Source organism: Callithrix jacchus, chromosome 14 (assembly GCF_049354715.1).
Source record: "Callithrix jacchus isolate 240 chromosome 14, calJac240_pri, whole genome shotgun sequence".
NCBI classification, from domain to species: Eukaryota; Metazoa; Chordata; class Mammalia; order Primates; family Cebidae; genus Callithrix; species Callithrix jacchus.
Window position 1 is genome coordinate 86,047,295 of NC_133515.1, and position 15,655 is coordinate 86,062,949.

General features: G+C 54.0%; 1 protein-coding gene across 14 annotated transcripts in view; it reads right to left on the reverse strand.

The window, feature by feature from the left end:
* The window catches only part of TOGARAM2 (TOG array regulator of axonemal microtubules 2), a 75,620-nt gene that overhangs the window by 37,492 nt on the left and 22,473 nt on the right, over window positions 1-15,655 (reverse strand). For 7 of the 14 annotated variants that reach the window (XR_013526703.1, XR_013526701.1, XM_035272927.3 and 4 more), the window contains exons 2-8: window positions 14,701-14,826; window positions 11,051-11,161; window positions 9,838-10,125; window positions 8,561-8,772; window positions 7,655-7,836; window positions 3,983-4,029; window positions 1,343-1,509 (exon numbers count right to left, since the gene is read on the reverse strand). Coding sequence is in view for 11 of the 14 variants with exons in the window: in XM_035272927.3 (XP_035128818.3) it covers window positions 1,343-1,509; window positions 3,983-4,029; window positions 7,655-7,836; window positions 8,561-8,772; window positions 9,838-10,125; window positions 11,051-11,161; window positions 14,701-14,728 (1,035 nt within the window). In the remaining 3 variants the exon portion in view is untranslated. Of the gene's footprint in view, window positions 1-1,342; window positions 1,510-3,982; window positions 4,030-7,654; window positions 7,837-8,560; window positions 8,773-9,837; window positions 10,126-11,050; window positions 11,162-11,498; window positions 11,564-11,642; window positions 11,744-14,700; window positions 14,827-15,655 lie in introns of those variants that run through there. The other 7 variants (XR_013526702.1, XM_078349606.1, XM_054245086.2 and 4 more) reach the window with 4 other exon arrangements.

The following is a 15,655-nucleotide window of genomic DNA, read 5'->3' on the forward strand; positions in this document are numbered from 1 at the left end:
GGGTCAGTTTAAATAGCCAAGAGGCCAGAGGGGGGAGCGCTGGGGGAGTGCCAGCATCCAGAGTTGGGGAGATGAGGAGGAGGCAGCAAAGAAGGGCCGGGAAGGAGCTGCCTTTCACAGAGGCAGGACCAAGAAAGAGCCACCCCTCACCTCCATCCCTGGCTGGAGAATTCAAGGATGAGACATAAGTCATGTCCAAAGCTGTGATGGGGTCAAGGCAGAAGAGGACTGACTGTGGCTGCATTTGGGAAGGTCACTGGTGACCCCGATGTGGGCAGTTTCAGTGGGGGGTTGTGCACTGATGCCTGTCGGGAGTGGATCAGGAGAGAAGAGACGCAGCAATCGTTTTGTTTTGGTTTCTTAAAACGAAAGAGGTCACAGAGAGCTAGCATGCTGACAGCAACGCTCCCGCTTCAAGGAGAATATTGTTGATGCCAGAGAGGGCACAAGTGTTGGAGATGAAGGGTTGGATGGATTGGGCAGAACAGCAGGAGATGCTGATGACCAAGGGGATGCTTGAAATGGAGACCATGGTGGGGGCCACACTTTAGAATGCCAAGGCCTGTGATGTGGCCACGGGTGGGAGGTGGCACACGGAAGTGGGGTGGAGGATAAGCTCATTTTGCTAAACTGAATCATTGTTTTGTTTCATGTTCTGTGGCCCTCTCTAGAGTGGGAGGGCTGTGGTGACGCCTTCACACAGTCACCATGGAATCCCAGTCTCTAACAGACAATATGCCCCAGGAGGCCCTCAGGATATGCTTATGGACCTGGAAGGTTCTGTTTCAAAGAATGAGCACAGGTTCCTCACTACAGTGACCAAGCTTTACTAAATTCATTCCGACCAGGGAAGAAACACACCTCCCAAGGTCACTTGAGAAGTCCAGGGTATTCTCCAGCCCGGGGAGCAGAGCCCTTGGCTGACCAGCCCTGAATCAGCTGCTTCTCAGTTGCTATCTTAGGTGTCAGTTCAAACCACGTGGCCCAGTTCACCTAAGGCCTTCTGCTCTCTCCCCCACATGCGGCTTCCTCCTGAGCCCTGTGCAACCTCCCCATCCTTCCTTCCTGCCTGCCTCCTACCCCTCAGTGACACTCTGGAGTCTTCCCTGCACCTAGTTCCCCACCCCTCTTCTGACCCCCATCCTTTCTCTTCCTTTCTTTAGCCCTCACCCCAACCCCCGTCTGCAGGTTCTGGCCGTTAGTCCTTGGGTGGCTGCCTCGGGCTCTCCTTGCTCTGTTCTGCGGTTGGTCCCACTCTTGAATACTTCAGGCAGTTGCTTGCCTTCAGGCAGCCTGTGGTCCCCTCCAGCCCCCCTTCCTCCTCCTCCTGCTCCCCACATACCTTGCTGCTCATCTCCTTATGGTCCTCTTCTTTCAGTGGAGGCTGGGCTTCTTTGGCATGGCCAAAGGAGAAGGCTGTTAGTGTGGGAGCAGACTGAGAAAAAGGCAAGCCCAGCTTCTCGGCAGCGGCAGGCCTGTTTCTGCTGGGTGAGGCCAAAGGTTTTGGCTCTGAGGGGTTGAGAAAAGGGATGGAGATAAAGACACCCAGGCCCCTCCTGAGTTTGCTGACCCTGTGGCTGGCTCAACTCTGCTGCTAAGCCCCGCACCCTCAATTCTTCCTCAATGGAGCAAGACTCAGGTTAGTTTTACTGTACAGGGCAGCACTTGCAGGCACAGAGCACACTGCCTGCGGACCAGCGTCACTCTTCATTCATTCATTGATTCATTGATTCATTCACTGCACACTTTATTCCAAGATAGGTGCAGAGGTGGGGAGGCTGGGCAGGAAACAGGGCCAGCTGTGTTATCCAGGAGATGTAAGACATTTCCTGAGAATGTAAGTGTAACTGTCCTGGGAGGTATGTACTGCAGGAAAAGAAAAAACAAAATGGGCCCATTGACCCTTTCATGTGACCATGGGCTTGCCTGAAATCATGGCGCAGCATGAAAGGGCAGAGTTGCCAGGGCCAGAGAACTAACACTAGTCCAGTCCCATTTCACAGTCAGGAAAGCTGAGAGCAGGTGTGATGGTTAATAGTAGATATCATCTGGACTGGATGCCTACAGAGCTGGTAAAGTATTGTTTCTGGGTATGTCTGTGAAGATGTTGCCAGAGGAGACTGACATTTGAGTCAGTGGACTGGGAGAGGAGGAACCACCCTCAATGTGGGTGGGGACCGTCCAGTCGGCTGCTGGCTACCATCGCAGCCAGAACAAAGCAGGTGGAAGAAGGTGGGATCACCTTGCTGCCGGTCTGCTGGCTGCCTGCTTTCTCCCCTGCTGGATGCTTCTTTCTACTTCTCCTGCCCTTGAACAGCAGGCTCCAGGTTCTCGGGCCTTTGGACTCTGGGACTTGCACCAGTGGCTTGCCAGGGGCTCTTGACCTTTGGTCACAGACTGAAGGCTGTACTGTTGGCTTCCCTGGTTTGAAGCTTTCGAACTTGGACTGAGCCAGTACCAGCCTCTCTCTTCCCCAGCCTGCAGATGACCTATCGCAGGACTTCACCTTTAATCGTGTGAGCCAATTCTCCCTAATAAACTCCCTAATGGAGACATACAGCCTACTAGTTCTGTCCCCCCCAATATAGCCAGGAACCTTTGTATGCTCTTGGGATGGATAAAATACCCATTCACTTCTACTCAGTGGCATCAAATCTACAGTATTTCTTTGTCATTCATATTTTCCCTCACTCAGCAGAAACAGTGGATTTTAAAGGTATATTCCTCATTATGAAGGCAGGGTCAAAATAGTTCCGTTCATTCATTTTCTGCCACTCACAGGGTTTGGAGCTCACCATCCTTGGGTGAACCTGGAAGTCAGGGATCTGCTGAGATGGGGCCACCACCTGGAAAAGGTGTCTGAGCAGCCTGCCCCTGCCACAGGCCCCTAGTGACCTGGTTTTCAAGCAGCAAGCTGGAGAGCCAGGGGAGGAAGTGGTTACTGACTGGGATCTCCTGGCCCAACTCCCACACCAGCATTCTCTGGGTTAGCTCTTAAGGTCACTCAGGGTGCCAGTGCATTTTGCCACAGACTGCCTGAGCTCACCCTGCTGCAGCCCGGCCCGGGGGCAGGGGAGAAGCAGCTGCCACAGAGGTTTCTGTGCCAGGTCCAGCTTTGTGTCTTGATCCCAGCGCCTCTTGGGCAATAGCCTCCCCACTTTGCCAACTGCCCCACCAGCTGAGCTGATTAGCAAAATGACCTGCCAGGAAGCTGGTCCTGGGGAGGCCACCCCTCCTGCTGGGCAGCAGAGTGGCTGCCTCCAAACTCCTCCCCACCATGGCCTGGGTTTAGGATGTTCTGCTCCCCAACCCTGCAGCAGAGGCTCAGCCTCCATCCACTCGTCCTGCCTCCCCATAGAGTTCAATCAAGGAAGGATCCCTCCTCCCTCTTTAAAGGCCTCCTACTCTGCCCCATCCCCTCTCCTCGCCTCAGTCCTGTGTTGGCCTATTGCCTGACAGCTAGAGCTCCAGGGCCGGCTGGCTGAGGTCTGCAGGCTCTGGTTTACCCTCGCATTCTCTCAGTGAGGAATACTCTCCCTACTTGCTTAACACATCACAAGGGGCAGCTGCTTGATGTGTGAGGACCCCAGCTGCGGAGCGGGAGCCTGACTGCCAGCCTGACTGGGCTTGGCAACCAGGGAGAGCATCCTGCTCACAGAGTCTCCATGTGCCAGCTCGTCTGTCATGCAGGGCCAGCACTGTCTCGCTCATCGAGGCTGCGCTGAGCTGCACAAGCTGGGGTACGTCAACACACCTGACGTACCAGAGCAGGTGCCAATAAATGTCGCTTCTCTTCCACGCCTCGCACGGGCCCACTGCCACCCTCCGGTTAGACTCCAGTGACTTCAGCTTCCTGCTGTGAAATGAGGGGCCCGGACACAAGAGCTCTCAGATCTCCTCTGGCCCCATTCTGTTTCCAGGACCCAGTCCAAGAATACAGAGAGTCAAATAACAAAGGGAGGCGTGCAGGGAAAATACATACCCAGAGATGCAGGGGTCTTCTCCCGAGGCCCACTCTCCCCAGCCAATCTTAAAAGAATGGGGGAGAGAAAAGCATCATGAGGAATGGCCAGCCAGAGACACTGCTGGGGGAGCCCAGGGTGGCTCCAGGATGGGGCAGTGGCCGAAATGGGGGACAGAGGGGAGGGCGCTGTTGTCCCTGCAGAGGCTTTTGGCCCAGGATTCAAGCTGCAGGAGATATAGCTCCCTCCACAAACACAAGGGCAGGCTGACCGCCAAGCCAGGCTCAGCCCTATTTCCTGGCAATGAGCTTATTTCCAGCAAGCTCATTCATTCCCCAAGAGGCTGATGCCCACATGGAAGCTGCTGTCTTAAAGGAAGCCCCTGCCCTCCCACTGTGCTGCTTGGGCCTGTGGGACCTGAGAGCAGCTGCAGCAGACAAGGGTCAACGGCCTCCCAGTTCAGACAGCACTGAGCGCAAGTTCTCCAAGCTGCCCCTAGCCCGTGATAGCTTAGTGACCCCGAAATCGTCCCCTCCTCATGATTGTAATTCCTGTCCCCCCATCTCCCATCCCCCAGGGCCTGCGGGTTTGACCCCCTTTCCTGTGGCAGGAAGTCACCACTGCTTTGTACCAGAAGCTCAATCCCAATCACCCACAGGAAGGAAAGACAGTGGCATCCCTGGCACTGGTTTTAATTGTAATTTCTTAAGTTAGAAGCACCATTTACTTATTCAACAGATATTTTCTAAAGACCTACTATGTGCCAAGACACTGGGAATAGAGCGTCAATAAGACATGACACTCCCTGCCTTCTAGGAGCCCAGGTTCCCATGGAGACCAGCCATGCAGATCCCACATGTCTTTCCCTTCTCAGCTGACATCAGGACCACTGGGGGCTGACGGAGTGACAAGCTACAGCAACAGGACAGGAATGCAACATCCCATGCTCTGGCCTCAGAGAATCACAGTCCTGACTGGGCCAGAGGAGGGGTGGGAGGACAGCCCACCCCAGTGCCTGCCTTGATCCAATAGAACCCTGATCCTAGGGGACTGTGGCAATCAGGGGACCCTGGGTCCCCAGGAGGAGAAGAGCTTTAATCAGGGCCTGGATCAGCCAGGACTCAGCATTATGTCTGGGGCCAGGCCCAGCATCTTGGGTCTGGACCCACAGGGAGGGCTTGTATGGGCTGGAGATAGTAAGTGAATGCCCCAGGGCCCCCCTGACCTGAGGAGCCCACCCACTAGGCCTTTGCCAGTGTAACCCACTACTGCCCAACCACTGCCCAATGGCACTAACAGGATTCATGGTGGGAGGGGAAGAGAAGCAAAAGGTCAAAGTCCCCATGGTTGCCCTTGGCTTCTATGAGCTCATGGAGGTCCCAGGCTGCCTGATGCCAAAAACCCTGATGCCAACCCCTTTCCCAGGCCCGGCCTCATCCTGCTCATGCTTAGGCTTTGCCCCTGGGGCTCTGAGCTGCAGCCTACCACCTCCACCCTCCCGATCCCAGCTCTGAGCAAGGGATTGGCCTCAGAGGACTTGGCTCACTTCTCTCGAGCTGTGAAACTGGAGGAAGCCTCTTGCCCTCCCCTTCTCTAGAGACCCCTCACCAGAAAGGGCTGAGGCCAAGACAGGCCATGCCCATCAGAGCTCCTGCCTTCCTGGATGTGGCAGCCCAGCCCTGCCCTCTGCAAACCTCACAAAAAACCCACCACCACTCAGGCTCCTCCCCAGGCCTCAAGGAGGTGGGTGGGGCAGGGGCAGAAAACCCCTGTTTCCATCAAGAGCCCCTCCCTGCTCCAGGCCAAACATCTAAGCATGTCCAATGGCCTCGGCACTATCCCCAGCACCTGCCGCTTCTCCCCCTCCCCTGTCTCCAGGAAGGATACCAGTATCTATTTAGCAGCTGAAGCCAGGAACCCCAACATGGCCTCAGCTCCTCCATTTTCTGCCCACATCCAGCCTGTGGCTTAGCCCTGCCAGTCATCCTGCCCCGCCCCTACCTCTGCATCCTCACCCCACACTCTTCTTGTCTCTCCCCCACTCAGGCACCCTTTGCCTGATTTCTGCAGCAGCCCCACCTCCATCTACATGGTCCATGCCATTCTGAGGTTGCCAACGTGGCCTTTCTAAGTCAGAGCAGATGCCACTTTCACACCTGAAAGCCTTTGGTGCCACCTCTTCACAGCAGGATGAAGTTCCCTCTTCTCAGTTGGCATATGGGCCCTTCATCCCCACCCCGAGGGCTGTCCCACATAAATGCAGGGGCTTGCTCCTCCTCCTGTCTTTCCCTCTTCCACCTCCATCTCCATCTCCATCTCACCCTTTTCTGAGAAGTCTGCCTGGTGTGATTCAGATCTCTTCTTCCTGGGTCACCAACATGACAGGCAGCCTAAGCCTACGCACCCACCTCTTCGGACTTCACCTTGATGATTTCCTGGGACATATCCCGTGAGCTCCTGGACCACACAGATGGTGGCCTTGTCTTTGTCTTCATAGCGCCTAGCACATAGTAGGTGCTTAACAGCTACTATGTAGGTGAGTACATGGACAGATGGATGAGTAAAATGGTAATAGATCCTCTGTACCCTCCATTGGCTAGAGAACCCCACAGAGTCAACAAAGAGAAATCCATGTCACAGCCAGACAGGAAAGGACAGATATTTATCATGGAACTAATCCATGCCAGGTACCAAGCCTGGCCCCAAGGAAGCCGCAGAGGTTTTTGACATATGGCCCCCTGCCCTGTGGTGCTCCAAGTTAAAGAACAGAATGAGGTTTAAATAAAATAGGCTGGGTTGGGTGCGGTGGCTCACACCTGTAATTCTGGCACTTTGGGAGACTGAGGTGGATAGATCATCTGAGGTCAGAAGTTCAAGACCAGCCTGGCCAACATGGAGAAACCCCATCTCTACTAAAAATACAAAAATTATCAGGGCCTGGTGGTGACAGCCTGTAGTCCCAGCTACTCAGGAGGCTGAGGCAGGAGAATCATTTGCAGAGGTTGCAGTGAGCCAAGATCACGCCACTGCACTCCAGCCTGGGTAACAGAGAGTGAGACTCTGTCTCAAAAAAAAAAAAAAAATAGGCTAGGTGTGGTGGCTCATGCCTATAATCCCAGCACTTTGGGAGGCTGAGGTGGGTGGATCACCTGAGATCAGGAGTTTGAGACCAGCCTGCCCAACATGGTAAAACCCTGTCTCTACTAAGAATACAAAAATTAGCTGGGCATAGTGGCACATGCCTGTAATCCCAGCTACTTGGGAGGCCAAGAATTGCTTGAACCTGGGAGGCGGAGGTTGCAGTGAGCCCAGATCGTGCCACTGCACTCCAGCCTGGGCGACAGAGCAAGACTTTGTCTCAAAAAACATATACATAAAATAAAATAATTAGTGTTCTATTCATTACTCCAGCAACTGCATCCACTAAGGCACTGGGAGAAGACAGAGACTGGAGATATTGTTGGTCACGGCATTGACCCAGTGTGCAGGAGCTTAGAGGCAGAGACGCCCTGGCAACCATGCTGTGGCCTCCCTAGGTCTGTGGCTCATGGGTGGAACACTTGGCCCTTTTCCTGCCTGGTGCCCCAAGAACTCTGCCCCAGGACGGAGGGTTGGCCATGAGGAGCCCCAATGGAACTTAGTGGGACATAGGGAGAGAAGTCAGCAAGGAAGGCTTGACTTAGCACTCCTACCGTGTGCGTGGGGCCCTCTGGCCTGCGAGGTCACCCTGGCCTGGAGGCAATGGGCTGGGAAGGGAGCCAGGCACATGGGAGGGGGTCGTCCTGGCCTTCATGATGGGTAGGATCCTGACGCCCCCCAGGGACTTCCGAATCTTCTCATCATTGCAGTGCAGGTATTTCCCAGAGATCTGCACCTGGGAGCAGAGGCGAGACAGGGGTCTGGGCTATGGAAACATCCCTTGCTGAATGCTCACCTCCCAGGCACCTCACACAGTGTGGTGCCTGCTCTCTCTTTTCAGCCATTCATCCCGGGAACCCCCAGAAGGCTGACTGCTTCCTTACCACTCCCGGTGAGGAGACTGGCAAGCCCTTTTGGGACTATTATTATTTGTTTTTCTGTTCTCATTTCAGAAAAATCCTAGAACATCAGAGCTAGAAGGATCTTCAAACCTCTATTTTCATAGATGTGCAAACTGGGGCCCAAAGAAGCGTGTGACTTGCCCAAGGTCACACAGCCAGTGAGGACCAGAGCAGACACCAAGGCCCGAATCCCTAGCCCAGCATTCTTTGTCATACTCTTGCTTAAAATGGAAAGGGCCAGAAAGCAGGAGGAATCCTGGAACATTTAGACGACAGAAGGCCTAGGGGACCACCAATTCTAGGATAAAGGTCATGCAGCCTCGGCTACCATCCCCCAGACCTCCTAGGCCTGCTATGGCTATTTGCAATGCTGTGGGGAAAGGTGAAATGAGAAACTTGAGCCTCTCCCAGTGCTGCCTCTGTCCTCAATGCAGACCTCGAGACACCTCTAGGGATGCTCAGCGCATGGAGTCAGGGGTTGGTGGAGGCTAGAAAGAAAGGCAGGACAAGGGAGGGCAAGAAGCTGAGGACAGACTCACAGCAGTGGAACTACCTCACCTCCTGAGCACCGGGTCGCAACTTGTAAGGACCCTGAATGCTCCCCAGAGGGTCCAGGCCCTTCTCTTTGGCTCTGCTGGCCTCAGGGGTGGTGGGGATGCTCTGGATGGGAGGCATCGGCCTAGGTAACCTCAGCAGCCTCTGCGAGGTGGCTCGGGGGATGGTGCTCCGCAGGGGAACTCCTTGGGGGCCTCCCCCTGGATCCAGAGAGGCTGTACAGAGAAATCAGTTAGTCCCAGAAGAACAGGGGGCGGAGGGGGAATTCAGACCCCAGTAACAGGGCCTTCTGCCCTGGGATGGCAAGGAGAGAGGGCGGATCTGCCCCCAGCCCCACACCCCCTGGTGGACTGAGCAAGCAGCCGCTTCTGAGTGTCTGTACCATTCCAGAAAGTACCCATTCAAGTTATGTGTTTAGAATTCAGAGGCAGCATGGGAAGGAAGGGAAATAAAGGCAGTGCTGGATCAGGAGGGAGCACAGCAGGTCCTGGCCATAGGGAGAAGCCGTGTGACCTCGGGCCAACCACTGTCTCTCTGACCCCCATGGACGCTTCTGTGAAATGGGGTGAATCAATGAGAGCACTTCTAGAAGGCCAGGATCTCTGGCCCCTGCTGAAAGATGATTCAGGTTTTAAATAGTCACAGAAGTAAAGATACAAATGTAAACCATGAAAAGCGCTGAAGGAAAAAATGATAGGGCATTATTGGAGAGCATCCTAAGGGCAAATTCACATTGGAGAGTCAAGGAGGGCTCTCTGAGGAGGGCTTTGAAGCCAAGAAGGGAGGGTGGGTGGGGATTTTCAGAGTGGGAAATGGAGGAGGGATAGGGGAGGGGCAGCAGCTCTAAACCTCATGCAGGAAAGAGCCCATAATCCCCAAGCTCTGGACAGCAGAGACCAAAGGCAGAGAGTGACACAGTCAGTGGTGACGCCAGGGCCGGAGGGAACATTTGGGGTCTTAGTCCAAGCACATCCAAAATCCACTGGCTGGTTTTGGTGGAAATGAGAACATTTGTTTAGAAGGATCCTTCTGGAGCAAGAGTTGAAGGAGCGAGGGAAGAATGCAGAGGCCAGTCGAGAAGCGCTGCAGGGCCTGGGAGGGAGGCTGTGCTCCAAGGAGGTCACTGAGGCCACAGAGAGGGTACCTGGCAGGTGCCCACTGACCACCCCCAGTGGATCCCAGCATGCCACCTGGATGCCTGCTGACCCTCACAGCCCTGGTGGCCTGGGCCCCCTGACCTGGAAGTAGTGGGTCAGGGGTGGGTAGGGGCCGGTGCTTACCTCGGGAAGACGCTGCCAGGCTCTCTGAGAGCCTCCTTTTCTTAAGCTTGTCCTTAATCTGGGTGGTGTCCCTGGCCACGCTGTTGGCCTCTGACTCCAGAGAAGGGAGGAGCACCAGGGGCTGGGCCCCCAAAGACAACACCCCAACATTCCTGAGGTGACCATTCCTGGCCTGCCAGCCCTTGGAAGCGGCATCCAGCCTGAGGCCACCAAGCTCTGCGTGTCCACTCAGGAGCTGTAATGGTTCCTCATTGTTCAGCAGGGTGCTGGGCTCAGGCTGGAGGGAACCTGAGAGGGACAGAGGTGTGAATGGCCTCGCACGCAATACCCAGGGCACCAGGCACAGCAGGCTTCTTGCCATTGCTTCACTTAAGTGGGCAGACACTTGCCCAGTGAGACCCAGTCAGTGTTTCAGACACGGCTGGGGGTGGGTCATTCATTCGACAGCGTCTCTGAAGCACCTAACCTTCATAAGCCCCATGCCACGAGGTGCTCAGGACAAAAGGGGGAATCAGCCTGCAGTCCTATAGCAGCGCAGATAAGAGGCCGTGAGTACATTGGTCATCTGCCCAGGGACCACCACCCACCAATCTCCAGGGTCCAACAAAGTCATCAGATCCCTGAGCACGGAGCTATGCCAAGCACAGCCTGCAAGGAGGAGCCCAGGCGTCTCAGCAAACCACCCCCACCCCCAGCAGACACACCAGACTGGAGAGAAACAAAACGCTCTGCACATTTAGAGGAGGGAAGAGACTCTAGAAGACCTTCAGGAAGAAGTGCTGTTCACCTGGGCCCTGGGGGAGCCCTGTAGCAGAAAGGGGCAGAGAAGGCATTCAGACAGGTGGGCTCTCAGAAGCTCAGCCACATCCCAGCCCCTCTGGAGATCCAGGCCGCAGATGCTGGACAAGTGGCAGAGATGCTGAGTGGGCATCTTGAGATGGGCCCCCTCCCCATTATCACCCTGGGTACTGAGTGCACGTCCCAGCATGCAAGGGGCCTGCTCCCTATTCTTGGGGGTTCCCCTCTACACACCTCCAACCTCTGAAGCACGGGGTTCAAAGAACTTGCCTAAAATCAACAGGCATTTTCAGCAGGAGCCACAGGAAAAATGACACCTGCTGGTAGCTTGAGAACCCAGCCGGCATCTGCCACACTCATTCCCACTCCAGGATGTGGCCAGGGGCCCTGACCAGACCGGGTCTTCCCATCTCACCTTCTCCATGAGGCAGACTGGAGTTGATGCTTCCAGGCGGGAGCACCCGGGGCCCAGCACCGGTCCGAGGGATGGTCCCGCAGTACACAGCCACCGCGGGCGGGACCTTGGCTGGAGACAGAAGCACAGGAGAGCACCACCTTGGTCCTCCGAGGCCAAGACTGGGAGCAAACCAAGAACACCCAGGCCATACCCCGGGGCACTCCATCCCCACAGTGTCCCTGCCCAAAATACCAAGGCATGTGGGGGCCCCGCCCCCAACACCAGAGCTTGACCGGGCCAGGCAGGGTGCCTGAGATCTCCACCAAACCCCTCCAACCCTGCCTGGTGCAGCCTCGCAGCCTGGCTGCCTCCTTCCTCTTTGCACCCTGGCTTTGCTCCAAACCCCCCTCTGTGCCTTTTTATGTCCTTCATGGGCTCCCTGTTTCCATCACCCAACATCACTGACCCCTGGAGTGCCCAACCCTGCCTCTGTCCACTAGCTGCTCTCCCCGGGACTACTTCCTCACTGCCACCCCCTGCAGATAACACCCTACCCTATAGCTCCTGCCCTGACCAATCCCACCCGTTGTAGAGCAGATCATCTGATTACCTTGCCAACTCCCTCTTGGAAGTCCCCAGGCACCTCATCAGCATGTTCTACACTGTTCTTCCCTCTTCTCTCTCCTAACGCCCCTCAGTTCAACAAAAGGCACCCTCTGTCCCTAACACAGGGATTTATGAATGCTTTCTCTGTGTAGGGAGACAGTAGTGGGCAAGGCTGACTCAGTCCTCAGCGAGATTTGAAGTCTGGCAGGGAAGACTTCAAGTCTTCTCATGAAGACGATAATTAACAAGGAATGACAGTGTAGGACCGGGGAGCCCTGGTCAGAGATGGGGACAGAAAAAGCTTTCCAGAGGGAGGGACCACTGAGCTGAGACCATACAGGAAGCAGGAGTCAGGAAAGAGGAGGGTAAGCTCAGCTAAGGTGTGCATTCCTTTAAGAAGCCTTCCCTCAGGAGATCGAGACTATCCTGGCTAACACAGTGAAACCCCATCTCTACTAAAAAAACACAAAAAATTAGCCGGGTATGGTGGCACATGCCTGTAGTCCCAGCTACTTGGGAGGCTGAGGCAGGAGAATCACTTGAATCCAGGAGGCAGAGGTTGCAATGAGCTGAGATCGCACCATTGCACTCCAGTCTAGGTGACAGAACAAGACTCTGTCTCAAAAAAAAAAAAGAGAGAGAGAAGCCTTCCCATCTTTTGCCAGTTTTTAAAGCAAATTCTCCATTTTTTGTTGCTGAGTTGTTTGAGTTCCTTATATATTTTGGTTATTAATCCTTTGTCGGATGGATAGTTTGTGAATATTTTCTCGCATTCTTTATTGACTGTTTCCTTGGCTGTACAGAAGCTTTTAAGCTTGATGGCATCCCATTTGTCTATTTTTGCTTTTGTTGCCTGTGCTTTTGAGGTCACTGCTGGGTAAATATCCAACAGAAAGAAGAACAGTACATTGAAGAGCTAGCTGCACTCTCGCGTTTATTGTGGCATTATTCACAATAGCCAAGATAGGGAATCAACCTAAGTGTCCATCAATGGATGAATGGAGAAAGAAAATGTGGCACATATACACAATGGGACACTATTTGGCCATAAAAAAAGAACAAAATCCTGTCACTTGGAGCAATATAGATGGAACTAAAGGTCATTATCTTTTATTTATTTATTTATTTTTGAGATGGAATCTCACTCTGTTACCCAGGCTGGAATGCAGTGGAGCGATCTCAGCTTACTGCAACCTCCACCTCCTGGGTTCAAGCAAGTCTCCTGCCTCAGCTCCCCATAGTGGGGATTATAGGCACACACCACCACACCCAGCTAATTTTTTGTATTTTTGTAGAGACAGGGTTTCACCATTTGCCCAGGATGGTCTCGAACTCCCAAGCTCAGGCAATCTGCCCTCCTCTGCCTCCCAAAGTGCTAGGATTACAGATTTGAGCCACCACGCCTAGCCTGGTGGTCTTAAGTGAAGTAAACCAGGCACAGACAGACAATTACTACTTGTTTTCACTCATATATGGGAAAAGTCGATCTCACAGAGGCAGAGAAGAAAATGGTGGTTACTAGATGCTGGGAAGAGAAGGGGGTGGGATGAAGAGAGGTTGGTCAATGGGTACAAAAATCCAGTGAGGTAGAAGGAATACGACCTATTGTATGATAGTGTGGTAGGGTGACTAGAGCTCACTAATGTATCATTCAAAATAGCTGGAATTGGAATGTTCCCAACAGGAAGAAATGGCCAGTGGTTGAGGTGATGGGAATCCCAATCACCTTAACTTGATCACTACGCATTGAATGCCTGTATCCAAACATCACATGTGCACCCAGAAAATATGTACGACTATTATGTGTCAATTTTTTTAAGAGAGAGAAGCCCTCCCTCTCCTATGTCCCCACAGCCCCAGGCACACCTCCATGCTACTCTCTCTTCCCCATGCCTCTCTCTGGTCCTGCCCTATAGCTCCCCTAGGGGCAGGCACTGTGTCTTATTCATCTCTGCAGTACTGTACCTGCCGCTAAGCAGGAACTTAACAAATGTGGGTCCCACACCCTCCTGGCTCAGCCTTGCCCGAGCACACCTCAGGATCATCCATGGGGCCCTAATCCACCACCTGGAGAAGCCCCCACGCAGGTGGAAACCCAGCCCATCCACCCGAGGCTGAAAGATTCCTAGTCTGGGACTCGGGAACCTGGGTTCCCACTTTTTGCCACCCGTGTGACCTTGAGGAAATAAGCGAACTTCTCTGAATCTCACTCAGTTCCCACATCAGTAAAGCAAAGGAGTTGACAGCACTAAAGGTTCATAATTCATCTTTATCCTATTTCCAGATGTGGAGATTCTTCTTTCTAAGATTTCAGCACCTCCCACTTCCCCACTGGAATCTACATTCAGGTGGGATCTGGTTTAGCACTAAAGTGAGCAGGTGTTTTCTGATTCATATATCGAAGCCCCCAGGAGTTCTGCCGTGTGCATCATGAGCTGTCCCCTTAACCGCTGCTCTGGCCATCATGCTTCTCTGCCTTCCTTCCAATGGCCATCTGGCCCCTGCTCTGGTCCCTGAAGGATGAAACAGCTCCACACCTTGCCAGCCCCCATTTCATCTGGGACTGGACCAATCCCCTCACTTTCCAGAGGAAACCGGGGCTCACTAGCCAGCTCCCAAAAGCAGAGCCAGGCCTCGAGGCCCGTCTCCTGATGCTAAGTGGCCATGCACTGCTCCCACTCCCCAACCCGGCTGGCTAAGGAAATGGTGCCATCCACCCTCCCCAAAGCTCCAGCCCATATCCGCTGCTTATCCACATACCCTTGACCACAGAACAGAATTGTTCCCTCAAGGAACCAGCCACCCTGATGCAGAGTGGAGGCAAAGCTCAGGCCAAGGTCCTAGAACATTCCAAGCCCCTCCCTAGGCCAGGGAGCCACCCAGACAGCCAGCTGGGCACAGGATGTGGAAGCTGACCAGGGCTGGAAAGGCATGGCTACCTGGCTACACCTCCCAGCAGCCCTTCGTCCTCACATCTCCCCTCTTCTGGCCCCTGGGAGTGTCCAAGGCAGATCCCCTAGCCCGGAAAACACCAGCAGCAGGCCTCCCACGGTGCCCCTTACCTTCGGGGGCATCATCACGGGTGCCCATGCCCTGGGTAGAGATGGTGCCTGCAAGGTTGCCTAGAGGCAGCACTATTCCTGAGCACTGAGTACAGCCCTTGGGGGTCTGGAGAGCACCATCCAGAACTAAGGGTGGGAGGAGAAAGGAGAAGTCGGTAAAAGCAAATTAACACTTTTAAACTATTTCCCAGAAAGCCTGTCAGGAGCCAAAGCATTATTGTCATGAAAAAATCGGCCGCTGAACTGAAGAAGGATACCGTTTTTCTGACATTGGATTCACAGATACTTCAGTTCCCAAGAGCAAGGCCGCGTGGCTTTGGGAAGAGTTCATTATGTAGAGTTTCAACGAAACCCATCAACCTGCCGTCCCTCGTCACTGGGACATAGACATCTTTAGGGTCATGGGGAAAGGTGATTTTTTTCAAAGTGGTGTCTGACACTTTGTTTCTCCATAGTTTCTATTTGCTTTAGATGCCCCTCAGTCCACCAGCTGCCCTGAAAGCCCACGGCGATGCTGGCCTTTCTGCCCACTCATCACGCAGTTGTTGGTGGGGCCTCCAGGACACCAGCTCTCCAGTGTTTCTCAGAATTCATGGCCACGACCTCTGAGATGTTCTTGGCACTCATTCTCAGCCGACTGAACAAGCCACACCTGTGACCCCCTCAGCCACTGCACTGCCCACGCCTGGATCCCTCCAGCCCTCCCTTCAGCCTCTGGGGTCAGCCCTCAGCTCTTGCCTTTGACCTAACTTCATTTTCTTCCCCTGTGACTCTGTGGCTTCATAAAATTCTATGAATCCTTTGCTGAGATCATGGTGACCCGTTTCCTTTGCCAGTTAACAGAAGTGCCTCCAAAGCTGATCTGTGGTAAAACCAGGGTGAAGCCCACAGCTCCCAATTTCTACCCCGGAGAGGAGCTCCCGACCACAAAGCATCTGGGGACAGGGCAGGAACC